Source organism: Oncorhynchus keta, chromosome 4 (genome assembly GCF_023373465.1).
Source record: "Oncorhynchus keta strain PuntledgeMale-10-30-2019 chromosome 4, Oket_V2, whole genome shotgun sequence".
In the NCBI taxonomy this organism is placed as follows: domain Eukaryota; kingdom Metazoa; phylum Chordata; class Actinopteri; order Salmoniformes; family Salmonidae; genus Oncorhynchus; species Oncorhynchus keta.
In genome coordinates, this window is record NC_068424.1 from 47565290 (window position 1) to 47588087 (window position 22798).

The following is a 22798-nucleotide window of genomic DNA, read 5'->3' on the forward strand; positions in this document are numbered from 1 at the left end:
ATTAACCAGGTGAAATTGTGTCATTTCTCTTGCGTTCATTGCACGCAGAGTCAGGGTATATGCAACAGTTTGGGCAACAGGGCTCATTGCGAACTAATTTGCCAGACTTTTACGTAATTATGACATAACATTGAAGGTTATGCAATGTAACAACAATATTTAGACTTATGGATGCCACCCGTTAGATAAAATACCGAACGGTTCCGTATTTCACTGAAATAATAAACGTTTTGTTTTCGAAATTATAGTTTCCGGATTCGACCATATTTATGACCAAAGGCTCATATTTCTGTGTGTTATTATGTTATAATTAAGTCTGATTTGATAGAGCAGTCTAACTGAACGATGGTAGGCAGAAGCAGGCTCGTAAGTATTCATTCAAGTAGCTCTTCGCAAGCACAGCACTGTTTATGACTTCAAGCCTATCAGCCTAATGGCTGGTGTAACCGATGTGAAATGGCTAGCTAGTTAGCTGACTGTGCGCTAATAGCGTTTCAACGTCACTCGCTCTGAGACTTGGAGTAGTTATTCCCCTTGCAAGGGCTGCGGCTTTAGTGGAGCGATGGGTAACGCTGCTTCGAGTGTGGCTGTTGTCGATGTGTTCCTGGTTCGAGCCCAGGTAGGAGCGAGGAGAGGGACGGAAGCTATACTGTTACACTGGCAATACTATAGTGCCTATAAGAACATCCAATAGTCAAAGGCATATGAAATACAGTACAAATGGTATAGAGAGAAATAGTCCTATAAATACTATATTAACAACCTACAACCTAAAACCTCTTACCTGGGAATATTGAAGACTCATCTTAAAAGGAACCACCAACTTTCATATGTTCTCATGTTCTGAGCAAGGAACTCAAACTCAAGTTAAAATAAGTGTTCATTCAGTATTGTTGTAATTGTCATTATTACAAATAAATAAATAAAAATCGGCCAATTAATCGGTATCTGCTTTTTTTTGGGTCCTCCAATAATCTGTATCGTATCGGCGTTGAAAAATCAATCGTCCGACATCTAATTTACAGTACAGTATGAGCTATATTCTGTCTGGGTGCCAGATCACTGTACATATTTCTACACATTCTAATGGACATCAGGTTTATAGGCGCCGGCAGGTGAATTTGGCTGGATGCTTTAAGAGTATTATAACAGTTTCTCATCCTTTAGCGTTCACTTGGCCGGTGCTAATGGTGGATTGTCGCTAATGGACGTCTAGACTAGATATTGACTTCAATCTTTAATAAATGCCTTCCCTTCCGAAATTCAAATGGATGGTGTCTTTGCACCAGCTGAGTAGGCTGTCACTGTAGATGATCAACAATGTGACATTTTTATTCATAAAGTAAACAGAAGGGTCTATACAGTGTTAATTGCCTCAGGTGAAAGTAAAAGTCGTTTTGAGATGGCAGCCTCCTTCAAACCCAAGAATTACTTTTCACAAACAGTAGAGGACAGCAGATCACACACATTAAATGTACTTTAACCCAGCATGTTGTTGTCCCTCATTTCAGGTTGTTGGCCTGCATGACATGTCTGGTAATCTGATGCCCCACTAGGATCACTGTAAAGTCACTCAGTGTATCAGACTTTAAGGTGGGAATATATCCCCCGACCCCACCTCATACAGACATAAACACAGTGAATGACTTTGATTGAAGGACTCATTCTGTACATGAACTAACCATAATATCCTCACCTCAATGGCCTCAGTTGATCCTAACTTTTTCATGAACACAATGTCTGAAAAATACCCCGTATAATCTTGATGTGAGGGGCAGAGCTAACGAGGTAGTCCCTCCAGGTTGTAAAGTTGACGTCATGGAGATACCTTCGAACTGTCAACTTGTCCAGGAAACAACACTATATAAAGGTGTGGTGAGGTGTAGATACTCAGCAGGTGCGGAGGTTACAGGAGGTCGAGTCACGTAGATAGATTGCTAGGAATTTCTAGAGAATTGGTGATATCATTTTGTGGATTACTATGCGCAGAGGAGTTAATTCATTGAGATGTATGTGAGTAAAAACACCGGAATGTACACCGGAATGTACTCAAATTCTGTGGGACACCCGACTCAACCTCTGAATAGTCAGAACTTCATGCAATATACGGATTTCACCGGTTATCATCACGTCACAGGCATCAGTGACCCACATGCCCAGACGACAGGTGTGTGGAACCCTGCTTACTTAGCAGGTCCGCGGGAGGAGTGGTCACCGTATGGCCAGAGCGTGGACTTCCACGGTTCGAGCCCAGGTACAGAACAGATACATTTCAGTTCCCCGGACCTGACATCCATCCTGCCTACGGGGCCGGGTACTCTTCCATCACTCAACTCCCCTGCCGGGCAGTACTCTCCAGACTCAGAGAGAAGAAACTCATACGACTGGATCAGACACAATGTACATTCATCCAGTACAGGTAAACTCCCCAAATCCCAGTTCCCTTGAGCCTGTCTCATATCTATGAATTGGCTTAGTTTATTTCCTCAATTTTTTGTATTTATTTTGTACAGTAGGCTACTTATCGTTGAACGCCCGAAACAGTTTTTTGATTTATGAACTTCGCAGGGGGGGATTACACCTATTAGAAAAATAGCACACGTTATGGATTTGTTGATCCAATGTCAGTGCTCAATGGCAGACGTCAGATTTAACATTTTGAGTGGGTGTAGGCTTACAAGATACAAAACAAGCATTGTTGACACACTGAAAACAGAATACATATTCATATACACAAGTTCCTGAACCATTGCACAACGTCACACACATTCATCAAACAGAACCTTTTCACCTATCCTTTCCTCTGGTTAAAATATTTGAGTGAAAAGCTAACATCCGAGGCGAGGGATTCTGTAGTCTGTGGTTCCCCACCCTCTCTGTCCACTGTGGGGGTGACAGGTTAAGCAGATAAGGCTGACAGCCAGGTGTTTGGTTTGGACTGGGCTGGGTGTCTCAGACAGGACAGGATCAACCCTCCTCTACTGGAAACTCTCCTGGCCTTATCTCACTTTGTGTTCCCCTCCTCGTCCTACTGCGATCAATGTTCGGCCGCACCGTGCCGTCAAGACCTCTCCTGTGGATCAATACCATCTCCCTGACTCACCCGTCCCTGGCGCTGTGTGTGTGTGTGTGTGAGAATGGGTGTTGTGTGTGTGTGTGTATAGTAATTGTGTGTGTGCGCACGCACGCAAGTGGGACTGAATGGCTATCTATGTAAACTCCTATGTAAACAGCTCTCACAGTGATAAGAACCACCACGGTAATGTCTGACATAGTCTCTTACACAGTGCTTCTGATTAACATGACTAATAGGGTAGATGAGGCTTCACAGGCGCCAGAGAGCTTTCAACCACCCCGTGTGTGAGACTCAACTCTGACACGGCTCCAGACAGATCTCCATCAGCAAATGTAGCGGTCTGCGGTGACACTACTGTTCATACATTGTGCAGCCTGAGTCATGGAGATATCTTCACAATGCTTACACTTGAATCTATGTATGCCAATCCCTCTTTTGTATTTATCATATCACCTGACATACCAATTTAACCCATTTAGAACATCGACATCAAAATCCTTGGACCATTCCTTTAATAGTTGATAGAGACGTTTATTATTATACTTGTTCAATTGTCATACTTGTGTTTGGTTCCAGGAGGGAAGACGCGGACCAAGGACAAGTACAGGGTGGTGTACACAGACCAGCAGCGCCTAGAGCTAGAGAAGGAGTTCCAGTACAGCCGGTACATCACCATCAGGAGGAAGACAGAGTTGGCCCTGGGCCTCAGCCTCTCAGAGAGACAGGTGTGTGTTCCAGAGACAGTTGGAGAGCTGTAGAAAGAGTTCCAGTGCAGAGCTGGCCCTGGGCCTCAGCCTCTCAGAGAGACAGGTGTGTGTTACAGAGACAGCTGGAGAGCTGGCCCTGGGCCTCATCCTCTCAGAGAGACAGGTGTGTGTTACAGAGACAGCTGGAGAGCTGGCCCTGGGCCTCATCCTCTCAGAGAGACAGGTGTGTGTTACAGAGACAGCTGGAGAGCTGGCCCTGGGCCTCATCCTCTCAGAGAGACAGGTGTGTGTTACAGAGACAGCTGGAGAGCTGGCCCTGGGCCTCATCCTCTCAGAGAGACAGGTGTGTGTTACAGAGACAGTTGGAGAGCTGTAGAAAGAGTTCCAGTGCAGAGCTGGCCCTGGGCCTCAGCCTCTCAGAGAGACAGGTGTGTGTTAGATACAGATGTGTGTTACAGAGACAGTTGGAGAGCTGGCCCTGGGCCTCAGCCTCTCAGAGAGACAGGTGTGTGTTACAGAGACAGTTGGAGAGCTGGCCCTGGGCCTCAGCCTCTCAGAGAGACAGGTGTGTGTTACAGAGACAGTTGGAGAGCTGGCCCTGGGCCTCAGCCTCTCAGAGAGACAGGGGTGTGTTACAGAGACAGTTGGAGAGCTGTAGAAAGAGTGCCAGTGCAGAGCTGGCCCTGGGCCTCTCAGAGGGACAGGTAGATGGCAGAGAGCAGACATGTCGGTGAAAGTGACAGGTGGGTCAGAGAGACAGGTGAGCGCCACAGGTGGGTCTCAGAGAGCTACAGGTGAGTCTCAGAGAGCAATGTAGGTTTCATCATTCTCTGATATCACCACAGGTAAAGATCTGGTTCCAGAACAGGAGAGCCAAGGAGAGGAAAATTACCAAGAAGAAGATCCAGCTGTCCCAGCAGACCTCTAAGACTACAACTACCCTGACCTTTACCCCATCCTGCCTGGCTGACCCCAGCAACGGCTCCATGGCAACCAGCTCCAGCTTGTTGTCAGAGACAATATCAATGACTATCAAAGAGGAGTACTGAGGATAACAATATTAAACTGCTGTTCCCATGACAATCACTACAGAAGATGTAATTGACCTCAGTGATATGATGAAAATACTATTACATGCGTCTTGCACACCTGTAGTAGAATGCTACGGTCTGTGTTATGATAAGAAGAAAGAGATAGAGAAAGAAGAACAGGTTACACTATGGCAAATATGTATAAAATACATAAGTGCCTTATTTGCAACTGCTTTTGTGTTTATATTTTCTTGACGCAAATGAATTTGTAACTAAAAAAATAACGGAAATGTTTTGATCTGATCTCGTTTAAAAAAAAGATTTTTAATCTTCAATATTTTGCTTTTGAAAGGTTTGATTAGTTGAGGCACTGTGGAGGGAAATTCAATTGAAGAGATGTTGAGATACGAAGTAAGCAAGGGGGTATTTCTCTTCACATCCTGATAGTTGATCTACCGCTGGCCTCAGTTTCTTAATCATGATTCATCGAGACAAATAAATGTCTTGGAACGTCTTATTGGTACAAAACATTTGTGTTATAAACGACTTTACAAGTGTATCGTTGACACCCTAGGCTACATATAGATGTTTGTCCCGTTTTGCCAAAATGGACACCTGAAAACAAGTGCTGTATACCCTGTACAGTATGTGCCAAGATAGCCATGATCACAAAGGAGAGAAACCACACGCTTTAGCCGTTTACAGTCTCTCCACAAGTGATGAGTTTGCTATTTTAATGTCATAGGCAAATGAAAAGTTTCATGATTGCACTATCAAACTGATAAAAAACCTTATCTAAGTCACATGATGGGTACGGAACTCATTGCATTGCTGAAAAACTTATGGACACTTACATCCCCAGATGACAGTATTTGGCCTTAAATCTTATGAATTTCACATGAATCTGTGCAGTCTGCTGATTTTGAAATTGCATACCCCTTTTCTCTGCTTATTGTCTAATATGGGACATGACAAGATGTCAGAAGAATATGTTAGTTATATGATTACAACAGCATACCTGGGCATCTGTGTCACCTGTCTTATAGATCAGTAACTATAGAGAGGTAATGATCCTGGGGTTGTGGAGAATTCAACTGTGATTGGCCATAAAGACTGTGTTTATTACTCCTCAGTTGGGATGACTGGTAGGCCAATGCTCTTAACCTTGGACCTCTGACCTCTATGCTGTACTATTAGAGAAGACAGGAACAACTTTTGCTTGTTTGTAAAACAGGATTTTATTATCAAATTATCAATGAGCACGACAAGTGACTCCTCTGCATATTACATTGTTATCAACACTTTGTTAGAAACATTATATATACATTATCTTTATTTATCAACAGCCTCTTCACAATTTGTTCTTTTAGATTGACTTATTGAGTGAGAATGAGATACCATATGGCAAAAGCATATATGCTTTATTTTTAGTTAATGAGGGGATTCTCAACTGGAAATAATGCAACTCAAACAGGAAATGCATCACCAATGTTAACCCTCCAAAACCAGAGATGTGGAAAGGTTCAAGGGAAGAAAAAAAAAATTGGTGTGAAAAGATATGACCATGTATCTAAACAACTATTTTACAACATTAGCTTATTTATTGCACTAGCTCCAAAAACTATTTCTAAAAATTATACATGATCATATTTTCTGTACAGGTACTGTGCTGTATAAAGATCATCATGTAACTACTATCTTCGATATAACTAGAAATGTATGCATGTGTGTGTATGCCAGGATGATTTTCCTCAGACAAATAAGAGTATATTTGATTTTTAGCAATATCTCAAGATGTGTTGACTAGGGAGATGGACTGCAAGCTTTAAAGGATTGACTTAAGATATTGGTAATTCAATTTCTGTTATGCAATTATCAAAATTCTTTAAAACATTATTTGAAATAACTATTTTATTACTTCTATCATGCAGCAAACACATGTAGGAATTTGTGACATATCGCACAACTGAAACAAGACCAAACTGGTAAAACACTTTTCCAAAGAAGGAAATGTGGTAAAGAAATGTGGTAAAGAAAAACAGAAGTGATGTATCTACTTCTTGGAAACAGACAGTGTCCACATCTTGGAAACAGACAGTGTCCACTTCTTGGAAACAGACAGTGTCCACTTCTTGGAAACAGACAGTGTCCACTTCTTAGAAACAGACAGTGTCCACTTCTTAGAAACAGACAGTGTCCACTTCTTAGAAACAGACAGTGTCCACTTCTTGGAAACAGACAGTGTCCACTTCTTGGAAACAGACAGTGTCCACTTCTTGGAAACAGACAGTGTCCACTTCTTGGAAACAGACAGTGTCCACTTCTTGGAAACAGACAGTGTCCACTTCTTGAAACAGACAGTGTCCACTTCTTGGAAACAGACAGTGTCCACTTCTTGGAAACAGACAGTGTCCACTTCTTGAAACAGACAGTGTCCACTTCTTGGAAACAGACAGTGTCCACTTCTTGGAAACAGACAGTGTCCACTTCTTAGAAACAGACAGTGTCCACTTCTTAGAAACAGACAGTGTCCACTTCTTAGAAACAGACAGTGTCCACTTCTTGGAAACAGACAGTGTCCACTTCTTGGAAACAGACAGTGTCCACTTCTTGGAAACAGACAGTGTCCACTTCTTGGAAACAGACAGTGTCCACTCTGAAGTGGACATTTAAAGTAACAGCTGTGTTTTGTAACTAAGACAACATGATTCAACATGGCTGTTGTCTGTATCAACTTTGGGCCTCTCAGGGAGTGCATCCCAATAATCTCTTTCTTCCTGAAATGTGCACTCATTCACCACTTCCCACACATTTAAAAGCATTGGATTGGTGTTGGCTTGGGCAACAGGGAGATTCCATATTCCATTAATTTCCTTCCAAATCCAAGGGAAGTGAACAAGAAAAGGAGAGATCATTGGGACACAACCAGTGATTCATCTCAGACTCTCAGTGATTCGGTCACGCCCTGACCTTAGAGAGCCTTTTTATGTCTCTATTTTGGTTTGGTCAGGGTGTGATTTGGGTGGGCATTCTATGTTCTGATTTCTATGTTTTGTGTTTCTATGTTTTGGCCGGGTATGGTTCTCAATCAGGGACTGCTGTCTATAGTTGTCTCTGATTGAGAATCATACTTCGGCAGACTTTTTCCCTTTTGTTATTGTGGGAAGTGATCTTTGTTAGTGGCACTATAGCCCTGTTAAGCTTCACGGTCGTTCCTTTATTTTGTTGGCAACATTTTTATCAATAAAAGAAAATGTACTCACCACACTGCGCTTTGGTCCTCTTATTCCTTCCAGGAAGATGGCCGTGACAGATTCAACTCTGTGTCCTTCTATTCTATCACATTGAATCTAGACAGTACCTTGCTTCCTGGCCTTTCTGTACCCTGGCGTAGACACAGTCCTCCTCCTCGGGTGTGTCAGGTGTGTCTACCTTCTGCCGGGGACCCTGTAATGTTTTAAACTGTCCATACTCCACCTCGATCGACGCCTCCGTCTCCTTCTGTCTCATCTGCTTCTTCAGTATCCTGACATCAGCGTATTCCACAACCTGGCTGTCATCATTAGCTAGAGAAAGAGAGAGCAAGAGCGAGAGGGACAGGTGGGGAGACATTACATCTAGTATTTCAATGACAAGACTGGTAAACGCGGTAAATTATAGCACTTAAGAGAAAATGAAGAGGCACTGATAAATGTCCTCTAACCTGGCGTCTTTGAAGGTTTATTTTTCTTCTGGACACAGTAAACTCCCAACACCATCACTAGGACAATAACCACTGCTGCCAGAGACCCTGCTACCATCCAGATGATCACTGGGTAAAAGAGAGGAAGCAAAACATATGGAAGTGTGGAAGGTTGTTCCATTGTAAAACCAGCCACCAATGTTACTACAGATTTAGGATTTTAATTTCAGCCCTTTTGTTACAGCAGAAAAATCCTCCTGCACTTACAGGAAATGCTAATTGTCTTTGTGGAATGATACTTCTTGACCGTCAAAAGGCCTTTGATACAGTCAACCATTGTCTCCTAATCTCCAATCTGGAGGCACTGGAGTTAAACAGTATCCCTCTCGGCTGGTTAAAGTCCTACTTGTCAAGTAGGGAGCAAGTGGAAGAGGTTAAATGGTTCACTGTTTCAGGCAAATCCAATAAGTTGTAGTGTTCTGCAGGGGAGCCTGCATGGACAGCTACTGTTTTTACTATATAAACGATACGAAAGAGGCTTGTTCTCAGTCTTTTCCTTTATGCGGATGACTCTACATTTCTGGTGTCTCACTAAAGTAAAACTATGTTGGAGAGCATGCTTAGCACAGAGCTTACTAACATTAGCAAATGTCTTGGCTCTCTCTGCATTGTCTGAAGTCTTCTGTTCCATTATGAATGTCCGTCCCCTACGATATAACTGCCGTGATAGACGTTCTGATAGACGGTCTCCTTTCGTTTTTATGCTGTATTATCTCGCTGCCGTACTGTGTTGAACCGTGATCTTGCATGGCCATCTTGTCACAAGAGGTGTAACGGCTCGAAGAGTGATGGGTGTGGAGTCAGGCGCAGAGAGCAGAGGATGCGTAAAAACACTCCAAAAATGACACAGGTACATACGCGGTCAGCGAAAAATCCAAAAGACAGGAACACTCCTTGACCAAAAACAGCAAACAAGCCTGCACGAACACAGGCGGGCTAACGGAACTTAAATAACAGACCCAAAACCCCAAAGAAGGAACAGGCGAAACCAATTAGACCCAACAAAACTAAAAGGGGAAACGGGATCGGTAGCAGCTAGTAGAACGGCGACGACTGGGTGGGCATCTACCCTTTGTGGCTCTGGGTATGGATGCCGCCCCCCCCCCTCTTTACGCTGATCAATGCCGGAGGCTCTGGACTGCGGATCATCGCCAGAGGCCCCGGACTGGGGACTGCCGCTAGAGGCTCCGGACTGGGGAACACCGCTGGAGGCTCCGGACTGGGGACTGCAGCTGGAGGCTCCGGACTGGGGACCGTCGCTGGAGGCTCCAGACTGGGAGCTGTTGCCGGAAGCTCTGGACTGGGAACTGTCGCCGTAAGCTCTGGACTGTGGAGGCACACTGGAGACCTGATGCATGGTGCCGGAACTGTTGGTACCGGGCTGAAGACACGCACCTCAGGGCGAGTGCGGGGAGGAGGCACAGGCCATACTGGACTCTGGAGGCCTGATGCGTGGGACCGGTACAGGTGGCACCGGGCTGAAGACACTCACCTCAGGGCGAGTGTGGGGAGGAGGCATAGGACATACTGGACTGTGGGTGCGCACTGGAGGTCTAGTGCATGGTGCCGGCACTGGTGGTACCGGGCTGGTGACACGCACCTCAGGGTGAGTGCGGGAAGCAGGCACAGGACGTACAGGACTGTGGAGGCGCACTGGACATCTGGAGCGTAGAGCTGGCACAATGCGTCCCGGCTGGAGGCTATCTTGAGGGGGCTAACACAGGATGCACTGGGCTGTGCAGATGCAACGGAGACACAGTATGCAGAGCCGGTGCAGGATATCCTGGTCCAAGGAGGTGTACTGGAGACGCGGAGCGCTGAGCCAGCACCATCCGTCCTGGCTGGATGCCCATTCTAGCCCGGCAAATGCGAGGAGCTCGAATAGAGCGCACCGGGCTATGAATGCAAACTGGAGACGCCGTGCGCATCACTGCATAACACGGTGTCTGACCAGTCACACGCTCCCCACGGTAAGCACGAGGAGTTGGCTCAGGTCTCCAAACTGACTCAGCCAATCTCCTCGTGTGCCCCCCACAAAAAAAAATATTGGGGCTGCCTCTCGGGCTTCCGTGCTAACCGTGTCCCCTTGTATCGTCGCAGTTCCTCTTGCGCTATCTCCCCCTGCTTCCATGGCAGGAGATCCTTTCCTGCCAATATTTCCTCCCACGTCCAGGATCATTTACCGTCCAAAATATCTTCCCATGTCCATAATATCTGCTCCTCCTGAACACGCTGCTTGGTCCTTTTATGGTAGGTTCTTCTGTCACGTTCGTCGTATGAATCGGACCAAGGCGCAGCGTGGTATGCGTACATTCTTTATTATATTAAATTAAGAAGGAACACTAAACAAACTAACCAAAATAACAAAATGAACCATGAAGCTATATGAATAGTACAGACAGACAACTAAACATAGAACAAGAACCCACAAACACCAAAGGGGAAATGGCTACCTAAATATGATCCCCAATCAGAGACAACAATAAACAGCTGCCTCTGATTGGGAACCATATCAGGCCACCATAAACAAAACAAATACCTAGACCCACAAAAATCTGGACATACAAAAACCCTAGACAATACAAAACCCCTAGACAAAACAAAAACTAGCGTATCCACCCTAGTCACACCCTGACCTAACCAAAAATATAAAGAAAACAGATATCTCAGGTCAGGGCGTGACAACAATGGTATTTATGTTGAGGTTATAATTTTGTTACTGGTTGCTGTCTAGTTTATCACAATTACAGCTCTATGGACACATTTACATACTTTAAATAGTTACACATTATTAAATGCATTTTTAGTTACTTTGATATATAAGTCAATGCATCATACTTGTTGATGAAATGTCCTAAATTAATATCTAGGAAGCGAATAGTGAAATGAATGTATCAAATAATAAAATAATATAGTCATGAGTTAGAGAGTGAGGCATTTACCTTCAATTAACAGTTGTAGTCCTCTGGTGCCCAATGATTTTCCATTTTTATCAAAGGTTACAATTACGTATTCAGCTAAATCAGTCCTTTCTGTGTTATTTATCATAAATGTCCCATTGCTGATGAAGAAGTGTGACCTAGCTGTAATGGAGTCATGGATTATCACCTCATTGTCTTTCGTTCTGAATATTCGTATAGTATTACCATTGGAGTCTTTTTTAAGCGGGATTTCATATGCTCTGGCATCAGTCACCAGCTGGAGATAGACAGTTCCTCCCAGAGCTGCATAACATGACCTGTTCTGTCTAGCATCACAGGAGGTCACCATACCTGAAAATCAAGAAGAAAGTGACTATTACTGTCCCCGTTTTGAGTTTAATTTGACAGATGATGATACAAGCACGCAACAGTATATGGAAGTATATATATATGAGACTATTCAGTTAAAACAAAAGTAATATATATACATATACAGTACCAGTCAAAAGTTGACACCTACTCATTCCAGGATTTTTTACATTGTAGAATAATAGTGAAGAAATCAAAATGATTAAATAACAGATGGAATCATGTAACCAAAGAAGGGTTCAGGGTTCAATCAAAACATTTGAGATTCATCAAAGTAGCCACCCTTAGCCTTGATGACTGCTATGCACACTCTTGGCATTCTCTCAACCAACTTCATGAGGTAGTCAGTCACCTGTCATGCATTTCAATGAACAGGTTTGCCTTGGTAAAAGTTCATTTGTGGAATTGCTTTCCATCTTAATGCATTTTAATGCGCAATAACCCATCCCTGGAACATGCGGGATCGTGACTACAGCCTCAAGCTCATTACCATAACGCAACATTAGCGATTTCTAAAAATTGCAAATGAAATGAAATAAATATGCCTGCCCTCAAGCTTATCCTTTTCTTAACAATCCTGTCGTCTCAGATTTTCAAAATATGCTTTAGAACCAGAGAAATCAATAATTTGTGTAAGAGTGGTGATAGCTAGCTTAGCATTTAGCGTTAGCATTTAGCACGCAACATTCACAAAAACCAGCAAAGGGATCAAATAAAATAATTTACCTTTGAAGAACTTCAGATGTTTCAATGAGGAGACTCTCAGTTACATAGCAGATGTCCAGTTTTTCCTGAAAGATGCTTGTGTAGGACACAACGTTCCGTTTTGTTACTATGCATTTGGCTACCGAAACTAACCGAAAATTCAGTCACCTAAACGTCAAACTTTTTTCCGAATTAACTCCATAATATCGACTGAAACATGGAAAACGTTGTTTGAATCAATCCTCAAGGTGTTTTGTCATATATCTCTTCATTGAAATGCTGTCCCTGGAAGCGTGCATTCTTCTCTGATTCGGATGGAAAAATACTGGTACCTGACTTTTGCGCACCAATTTCACGCAGACACCGTGCGGGACACTTGGTAATTGTAGGCTCTTATGGTCAATCTTCCAATGATATGCCTACAAATACGTCAAACAATGCTGCAGACACCTGGGGAAACGATAGGAAGTGTCCGTTCATTTCTGTCGCATTCACAGCCATATAAGGAGATCATGGAAAACGTGCCTCCAGAAATCCTGTTGATTTCCTGGTCACTCAAACATCTTGGTTTTGCCTGTAGATTTTGTTCTATGGCACTCACAGTGAAAATCTTTGCAGTTCTGGAAACGTCAGAGTGTCTTCTTTCCAAAACTATCAATTCCAAGCATAGTCGAGCATCTTTTCGTGACAAAATATTGCGCTAAAAACGGGCACGTCTTTTTATCCAAAAATGAAATACTGTTTTTTTTTTTTTTGTTATTTTACCCTATAGGTCTAACAATGCAGCTAACACAACATGCCACTGGAACACAGGAGTGATGGTTGCTGATAATGGGCCTCTGTACGCCTATGTAGATATTCCATAAAGAAATTAGCAGTTTCCAGCGACAATAGTAATTTACAACATTAACAAAGTCTACACTGTATTTCTGATCAATTTGATTTTAATGGACAAAAAAAATATGCTTTTCTTTCAAAACAAGGACATTTCAAAGTGATCCCAAACTTTTGAATGGTAGTGCATATACACGTTTCCTGATATTTCGTATATCTCTCAGATATAGGAAAGACACTTTCAGAACAAATATCCTTTAGATCATTTCATGGGACTATCTGTTATTCAATGCATTTGTATGGGCTAATTGTCAAGAGGGACTAGGTGTGTGAGGAAGAATCAGGCGCAGAGAGCAGAGAGTTCCACAGGAAGAAGTGCACTTTAATTCGGCACGAAAAGCAATGCCCACAACACAGGGCGCGGAGAAATATGGACCAACCCAAAACACAGGGTACCAAGTCCAGAGCACGAACACACCTAATAACACACACACACGTAACACAAGAATAATCCCGCACAAAACAAGGGCGGGTATACGCACTTTAAATAAGGAAGCCCATCAAGCACACACAAATAGACACAGGTGAACCTAATAAGACAAAACAAACAGAAAACGAAAAAGGGATCGGTGGCGGCTAGTAGGCCGGTGACGATGACCGCCGAGCACCGCCTGAACAGGCAGGAACAGGCAGGGGACCCAATTTCAGCGGAAGTCGTGACACTAATAGCAATAAGGCCAAACTTAATCATTTCAAGGGGTCTTATTCAAAATCAAATAGCAAAATGATCCTTGGTATGACCTTCTTAAAACAATTCTATATAGCTTAGTTGCCCCCCCCCTCTCCGGACTCTTATGGGTTAATTGGCAACATGCTGAAACAGCACCTCAGTTTATGAGAGGTATTAATTTGACAAAAGTGATTCTGAGTAACCTACAGTATACTGTATCACAAAGGGCTGTGATCAACCGATGCTCTTACTGCTTTATATACTATACAATACTCCTTATATTATGCATAAAAAGAGGGAAACTTCTTACCATGAGACACTCCTACTAAGATCCCCAGCAGTCCAAACACAGCCTCCATGTCTCTTCACAATACAGGGCTCAATTTAACAAATTAACCTCTTGTACTTTAACAAAGTCATCTATTTTTCATCCAGTGGGGAATTTTCATAACCGGTCAGTGTTTTACGGCATAAACAAAACCTTGGCAAAGGTGGTAGGAAAGATACTCCAGCTGCCCCTGCCGTTCAGTAAAATTCACTCAGTTTGTGACAAAAGAACCCTAACTCTAGTCATAGGTTCTTACTTAGAGGAAAGAGGAATAGCCTTGTGGCCCTGCCTCACAATTTCAGTACCAATCAAAAGTTTGAACACACCTACTCATTCAAGTTTTTTTTTGTTATTTTACTATTTTCTACATTGTGGGAATAATAGTGAAGACATCAAAACTATGAATATGGAATAATGTAGTAACCAAAAAAGTGTTAAACAAAACTACATTTATTTTATATTTGAGATTCTTCAAAGTAGCCACCCTTTGCCTTGATGACAGCTTTAACCTCTTGAAGCTAGTGGATTCTATTTTGAAAACTCCATGTTCCATAGCCTCCCATTGCTCCATTTAACCAGTTGAAGCTATGGGGGCGCTATTTCATTATTGGATTAAAAAAACGTTCCCGTTTTAAGCGCAATATTTTGTCACGAAAAGATGCTCGACTATGCATATAATTGGCAGCTTTGGAAGATAAACACTCTGACGTTTTCAAAACTGCAAAGATATTATCTGTGAGTGCCACAGAACTACAGGCGAAACCAAGATGAAACCTCAAACAGGAAATTAGCAGAATTTTTGAGGCTCTCTTTTTCCATCGTCTCCTTATATGGCTGTGAATGTGCCATGAAGGAGCCTATGCTCTCTGCCGTTCGTCCAAGGTGTCTGCAGCATTGTGACGTATTTGTAGGCATATCATTGGAAGATTGGCCATAAGAGACTACATTTGCCAGGTGTCCGCCCGGTGCGTAATTTTCAGCTGCAAGCATTTTCCCATGGGATACAGAGGGGAAAGCACACTTCCACGAACGATATATCTTTGAAGAGATATGTAGAAAAACACCTTGAGGATTGATTCTAAACAACGTTTGCCATGTTTCAGTCGATATTATGGAGTTATTTTGGAAAAAGTTTGGCGTTTTTATAACTGAATTTTCTGTTTTTTTTGGTAGCCAAACATGACGCAGAAAACGGACCAATTTCTCCTGCACAAATAATCTTTCAGGAAAAACTGAACATTTGCTATCTAACTGAGAGTCTCCTCATTGAAAACATCCGAAGTTCTTCAAAGGTAAATTATTTTATTTGAATGGTTTTCTGGTTTTTGTGAAAATGTTGCCTGCTGAATGCTAACGCTAAATGCTAATGCTAGCTATCAATAGCTATAAATACTGTTACACAAATGCTAGTTTTGCTATGGTTGAGAAGCATATTTTTGAAAATCTGAGATGACAGTGTTGTTAATTAACAAAAGGCTAAGCTTGAGAGTTAGGATATTGATTTCATTTCATTTGCGATTTTCATGAATAGTTAACGTTGCGTTATGATAATGAGCTTGAGGCTGTATTCACGATCCCGGAAGAAGTTAAAGGGATATCAACCAGATTCCTTTTCCTATCGCTTCCTCAAGGTGTCATAGTTTCAGGCTTTTATTTTGAAAAATTAGCCAGAAAGATAACATTGCGTCAGGTGGTCACATGAGTTTTGCTCGCGCAACAGAGTTCGGACAGCCATTTCCTTTCCCTCTCCTACTGAACAAGACCATTGCGGTTGATATATTATCGATTATATATTTTAAAAACAACCTGAGGATTGATTATAAAAAACGTTTGACATGTTTCTGTGGACATTACGGATATTATTTGGAATTTTCCTCTGCGTTGTCATGACCGCTCTTTCCTGTGGATTTCTAAACATAACGCGCCAAACAAACGGTGGTATTTTGGACATAAAAATAATATTTATGGAACAAAAGGAATATTTCATGTGTAACTGGGAGTCTCGTGAGTGAAAACGTCCGAAGTTCATAAAAGTTAAACTATTAATTTGATTGCTTTTCTGATTTTCGTGACCAAGCTATCTGATGCTAAGTGTACTTAATGTTTTGTCATGCGATCGATAAACTTAAACAAACGCTTGGATTGCTTTCGCTGTAAAGCATAATTTCAAAATCTGAGATGACAGGTGGATTAACAAAAGTCTAAACTGTGTTTTACAATATTGCACTTGTGATTTCATGAATATTTTTAGTAATATTATTTGACTGTGGCACTATGCTATTCAGCGGTTGCTGATGACAATTATCCCGCTGAAGGGATGGGTAGCGTCAATAAGTTAAACACTCTTGGCACTCTCAACCAGCTTCACCTGGTTCACCTTCATCTTGAAGGAGTTCCCACATATGCTGAGCATGTGTTGGCTGCCTTTCCTTCACTCTGCTGTCCAACTCATCCCTAACCATCTCACTTGGATTGAGGTCAGGTGACTGTGGAGGCCAGGTTATCTGATGCAGCACTCGATCGCTCTCCTTCTTGGTCAAATAGCCTTTACACAGCCTGGAGGTGTGTTGGGTCATTGTCCTGTTGAAAAACAAATGAGTCCCACAAAGCGCAAAGCAGATGGGATGGCGTATCACTGCAGAATGCAGTGGTAGCCATGCTGGTTAAGGGTGCCTTGAATTCTAAACAAATCACTCACAGTGCCACCAGCAAAGCACCCCCACAACATCACACATCCTCCTCCATGCCTCACGGTGGGATCAACACATGCGTTTAACTACTCTGCATCTCACAAAGACACAGCAGTTGGAACCAAAAATCTCCAATTTGAACTTATCAGACCAAACGACAGATTTCCACCTGTCTAATGTCCATTGCTCGTGTTTCTTGGCCTAAGCAAGTCTCTTCTTATTGATGTCCTTTAGTAGTGGTTTCTTTGCAGCAATTCGATCATGAAGGCCTGATTCTCGCAGTCTCCTCTGAACAGTTGATATTGAGATGTGTATGTTAATTGATTTCTGGTGAAGCATTTATTTGGGCTGCAATTTCTGAGGCTGGTAACTCTAATATACAGTGTACTTATAGTCTGCAGCAGAGGTAACCCTGGGTCTTCCTTTCCTGTGGTGGTCCTCATGAGAGCCAGTTTCATCATAGCGCTTGATGGTTTTTGACTTGGAGTTACATTGTGTTGTTTAAGTGATCCCTTTATTTTTTTGAGCAGTGTATATATACTGAGATCATGTGACAGATCATGTGACACTTAGATTACACACAGGTGGACTTTATTTAACTATTTATGTGACATCTGAATGTAAGGGGTGCGTAACCGGTGGCAGGGAAGTCAGACGCAGGAGAGCAGAACAGGGTAATAACCGGAGCAGTTTAATGATCAAAACCAACGGCATCCAGAAATACAAAATATGGGTACAAAACCCGTCGCCACCAGTCAAAATGTGCACACGCACCTAAAACAAACAATTTCACACACAGACATTGGGGGGAACAGAGGGTTAAATACACGACAAGTAATGAGGGAAATGTAAACCAGGTGTGTGGGAAAACAAGACGAAACAAATGGAAAATTAAAGGTGGATCGGCGATGGCTAGATGATCGGAGACGTCAACCGCTGAACACTGCCTGAACAAGGAGAGGAACCGACTTCGGTGCCAGATCTTTTTTAGGGGCTTCATAGCAAAGGGCGTGAATACATATGCACTCAACACTTTTTTTTTTCTTTTTTTTTTTTTAAACAAGCAATTTTTTTTCTTCACCTCACCAATTTGGACTATTTTGTGTATGTCCATTACATTAAATCCTAAAAAAATCGAAAGGGGGTGAATACTTAGGCAAGGCACTATATATATATATATATATATATTGGGGTTAAATAAATATATAAACATATCGATATATATTATACAACTTTTGAAGTTAATGTAATGTCATTGTTAAGTGAGAAAACCACTCTGGAAAAGGTTAGAACAGCTCTTCCAGATGTGAGCATGAAACAGATTTTAAATTCACAAATTCACTAGTGATATAAATAATCATTTCAAAGTAGAGGAGGAGACACGGGTAAAAAGGTCAGACCTTCCATCTATCCTCACTTTGAGTTGTGGAAGGCAGATCAGGTTGCAAGCATTTGGTCAGCACTGCCTGGCTTTGAGTCAATAGATTCTGACAGCGGTGACAAACGATGTCTTAGGCCAACCAGAACACAGGCTGTAAAAGGTAGTAAAGACAATCCTCCAGTGACAGTAATCACACATAAATCAGCATCTCCAAAACAGTTGGATGAATGGTCAAATACCTTGAAACATCCCGGAGACGTGGGTATGAAGATATGGGACCATTTGAAGCGTTATAAGAAACTCTACAATCCACAACCTTATGATGGGTTACAGTTATTAGCCTTGGTTTTGAACAACCGTGAACATGGCGTACTTGAAGAAAAGATTTCTAGAGCTGTGGGTGGTGAAGAGCAAGATGTGGCCGATGGATGGAGAGCCCTACGTGTTTTCCTTAAGGGTCTGACCAATGCAAACACCAATTAGGGAGAGATAACCAAATGTGTTCAAGAACCGAAAGAACCGTTTGTTGAATTTGAAGAAAGGCAAAGAGCAGAAGTGGTTGGACACAGTGGGTTACCTGACCTGGAAGAGGAAGATGCACTCAATTCCTCCAAAAATGGGGCAATCACCCATCAGCTGATGCAATCCATACATGAAGATTTGCAAAAACTTTTTTTGACACTACTAACAACTGGGAGAGACAAAACCACGGCGACATCGTCGACAGGCTGTCACGACTGGACATAGACATCAATCAACATAATAAACAACACTGTTTTCAGTGCAGGTCCCAAATGTTGTGCAGGTCCCGAGTAGAATCAACATTATTCGGTCAACAAAAGAGAAACCTTGTGTCTTTATGAGCAATGGCCAGGAGAAGCAGGTTCCGTCTTAGGGAAAATGAAATCAGGACAACAGCCCCATCGACACAATGCTGATGTAGAAATTTAAGAAGTTCTCTCCAGCTCAGCAGCAGAGTTTGCTGGATGCTGTGGAGGTCTCAGCTGGTTTTCATATGAAATCGGATGGAATATATGTGAACATGATGGTGAACAATTTGCAATAGATTTTTTAGTAGATACGGGTGCTGAAGGCACTGTAGTGGCCATATCGTATGCAAAACATATATATCATCAATACACGGGCAATAAGATGAGAGCGACAGGAGTGGGGGGGAAGACAGATATGAAACAGACCAAACTATTATCAATTTCTATTGATCCAATGAAGATTGATGCGGTAGTGTGGATAGGCTCATTTGAACAGCCTATTTTAGGCCTTGATGTTATTATGCAACTTGACTCTACATTGAACATCTCTGAAGGGAAGGTGACATGGAAAATTAGACAACTGCAGATTTCTACAGTTCAGAACCATCCGATTTAGACTACGAAGAAAAATTAGTGTGCAACTTTGGATATGGAACCAGTGTGCTTGACAGGTTTTGCCCCACCTTGCACAAAACAATATCCCATTAGCAAGGAAGCTATGGACGCTACCAAAGTAGTGATTTAAAGATCTATGGGACATGGGTATAGTTGAAAAATAGTCTACCGACATGCGTTCACACTCTTTTGACAATGAATCAAGTTGCACAGGTCACATCTGCTCGTAGGAACAAATGTGTCAACTGTGTTGGAGGCTCCTAACATCACCATACCACGTGGCACAGCATGTAATCCAGCTACTCTGATGCTTCCTCCAGATACCGCATTACTTGAACACGACTGTTGTGAGTCGGTTTTGGATTGGCTCTCAGATGGGTTTATTAAGAGTCATCCGTTGGAAAACCCCGAGTTCATCTTATACACAGATGATTCAAGCATTGTGTAGGGGGGAACAATTTGCAATAGATTTTTTAGTGAGGAAGGCAGGCTGGGCAGTTTCTACAATGGACAATGTGATAGTGACAGGCACGTTACCTGCAGGAAGATTAGCACAGGTGGAGGAATTGGTGGCTTTGACAGAAGCATGCAAACAGGCTGAAGGAAAAACAGCTAATATCTACACAGACTCAAGGTATGCTTTTGGTAATTCCCATGATTTTGGAAAAACAGAGGATTCATGACATCACTGGAGCTCCTGTGAAGAATGGACCAGAGGTGATGGTTCTACTGAATGCTCTCAAGTTACCTGGACAAGTTGCAATTTTGAAAATGAGAGAACATGGACAAATCTTTACAGATGAGAGAACACCTCTGTCAACAAAACTGATTAGGAAATACAACTCGGATGCATTGCCTAAGGTATTATGTCATATACGGGCAACAATTAACAAAACCACAGGGTTGAGTCCATTTGAGGTCATCACAGGTCGACCCATGTGACTACCAGGCATGTTAGATTTGAGAAAAGCAGATGTTCACTTTATGAGTGACACTATGCTTAACTATTGCATACAGCTCTCTATTGCAGAGGCTTCTGATTTAAACACAATTTTCGCAGAACTGCTTGTTGCAATTTTGATGAGGCTCTGTTGTTCAGATATCGGTAAGTGGGCTGGAGGCAGGGCATGAAAGGGATAACGAATCCAGTTGTTTGTGTCATCCGTTTCAGAAAAGTGCCTGTGTAATTGTGCACCCAACACACTCAGGTGCTTCGCTATATCACATTTGACATTGTCCGTAAGCTTGAGTTCATTTGCACACAAAAAAAAATCATACAATGATTGAAAGACCTGTGTGTGTTGCTCATACTTCTTAATCATAGCCTCAATTTTGTCCCGCACATTGAATATAGTTGCGGAGAGTCCCTGTAATCCTAGATTCAGATCATTCAGGCGAGAATAACATCACCCAGATAGGCTAGTCGTGGGAGAAACTTGTCATCATGCAATCCGTCAGACAAGTGAAAACGATGGTCAGTGAGGAAAACTTCAAGGTCGTCTCTCAATTAATAAAACGTGTCAATACTTTGCCCCTTGATAACAGCGCATGTTATAAAAGCGTTACATGGTCGCTGCCCATATCATTGCATAGTGTAGAAAATACAGAAGAGTTCAGGGGCCTTGCCTTAATAACACATTTAACCATTTTCACTGTAGTGTCCAAAATGTCTTTCTGTGTGGTGGATATATGGTGGTGTGACAGTGTTATATAATGTACTGATGTACCTTTTTTAAATACAAACTAGCTAGACATCCATAGGCATACAGGTGTTTGCAGTAAATGCTTTAGGTACCTAGATTCTTTACATCCAATGTTTCACAAGATGACAGCCTGGTTTGCTGGTTTTCTCAGGAGTCCCTAAAACATTAAACAACACGAGTTACAATGTCAGACTCATGTCAACATGCCCATACATCTATCTAGCTGGCTAATGTTAGCTAGTCAGCTAGCTTGCTAAATAGCGATTTTCATAAATTAACTTTATGACAAAAAATATGCATAATCATTTGTCTCCACCTACATTAAAACTTCTTATGGATAGGGGGCAGTATTTTATCACGTCTGGATGCAAAGCGTGCCCAAGGTAAACTGCCTGTTACTCAGGCCCAGAAGCTAGGATATGCATATAATTAGTAGATTTAGATAGAAAACACTCTGAAGTTTCTAAAACTGTTAGGATAATGTCTGTGAGTATGACAAAACTGATTTGGCAGGCGAAATCTATGAGCACAATCCATCCAGAGAAAAAGATTTTGGAGGCCATTGTGTTTTCCTCTGTGTTTCTATGGGAAACCTGATTTATTAGGGCCCAGATTGCAGTTACTATGGCTTCCACTAGATGTCAACAGTCTTTAGAAATTGGTCTATGTTTTTCTTTTGAGAAATGAAGAAGTAGTCCTCTTCTTTTCATGTGTCACTCAGAAGGTCTCTAGTCTTTTGTTGTGTGTGAACAGGAGCGTGCTCTGTGTTATTTTTCTTCAGTATTGAAAACTGTTTATCCCGTCTTAAATTTGAATGATTATTTAAATTTTAGGATACCTGAGGTTGGATTAAGAATATTGTTTGAAATGTTTGGACCAAGTTTACAGGTAACTTATTAGATACTTTGTAGTCATGTTGGGTGAGTTGGAACCGGTGTATTTCTGAATCAAACGCACCAAATAAATTGACATTTTGGGGAGATAAAGAAGGAATTTATCGAACAAAACGACCATTCATTGTGTCACTGAGACATTTGAGATTGCAAAAAGATGAAGATCTTCAAAGGTAAGGCATTTATTAGATGGCACCTGCCTGGTTGAAAGAGGTTTTCTTGTTTTTGTATGCAGGGCGCTGTCCTCAGATAATCGCATGGTGTTCTTTCGCCATAAAGCCATTTTGAAATCTGATACCACGG

General features: G+C 42.1%; 2 protein-coding genes across 3 annotated transcripts; one reads left to right on the top strand and one right to left on the bottom strand.

Moving 5' to 3' along the window:
- The first annotated feature begins 1888 nt into the window (after positions 1-1888).
- Positions 1889-7513, top strand: LOC118376102 (homeobox protein CDX-1-like). Its single transcript, XM_035762779.2, has 3 exons — positions 1889-2419; positions 3653-3801; positions 4629-7513. The coding sequence occupies exons 1-3, from the start codon at positions 2008-2010 to the stop codon at positions 4830-4832; spliced, it is 765 nt and encodes a 254-aa protein (XP_035618672.1). The 5' UTR covers positions 1889-2007; the 3' UTR covers positions 4833-7513.
- Positions 7506-14644, bottom strand: LOC118376109 (uncharacterized). Of its 2 annotated transcripts, none has more exons than XM_035762804.2 (4): positions 14426-14644; positions 11703-11828; positions 8518-8625; positions 7506-8380 (listed from the first exon to the last, which is right to left on the bottom strand). In XM_035762804.2, exons 1-4 carry the CDS (start codon positions 14472-14474, stop codon positions 8154-8156), a joined length of 510 nt encoding a protein of 169 aa, XP_035618697.1. In that variant the 5' UTR covers positions 14475-14644; the 3' UTR covers positions 7506-8153. The 2 variants fall into 2 exon arrangements, with proteins under 2 accessions (XP_035618697.1, XP_035618684.1); XM_035762791.2 differs by having other exon boundaries at positions 11499-11828.
- Between the last annotated feature and the right edge of the window lie 8154 nt (positions 14645-22798).

Coding starts and splice junctions, on each gene's coding strand:
- LOC118376102 (XM_035762779.2), top strand. CDS start 2,008: ATGTATGTGAGTAAAAACACCGGAATGTACACCGGAATGTACTCAAAT. Junction 2,420..3,652: donor TGTACATTCATCCAGTACAG/GTAAACTCCCCA, acceptor GTTTGGTTCCAG/GAGGGAAGACGCGGACCAAG. Junction 3,802..4,628: donor TCAGCCTCTCAGAGAGACAG/GTGTGTGTTCCA, acceptor ATATCACCACAG/GTAAAGATCTGGTTCCAGAA.
- LOC118376109 (XM_035762791.2), bottom strand. CDS start 14,474: ATGGAGGCTGTGTTTGGACTGCTGGGGATCTTAGTAGGAGTGTCTCAT. Junction 8,626..11,498: donor ACTACAACTGTTAATTGAAG/GTAAATGCCTCA, acceptor TCTTTTACCCAG/TGATCATCTGGATGGTAGCA. Junction 8,381..8,517: donor TAAACCTTCAAAGACGCCAG/GTTAGAGGACAT, acceptor CTCTTTCTCTAG/CTAATGATGACAGCCAGGTT.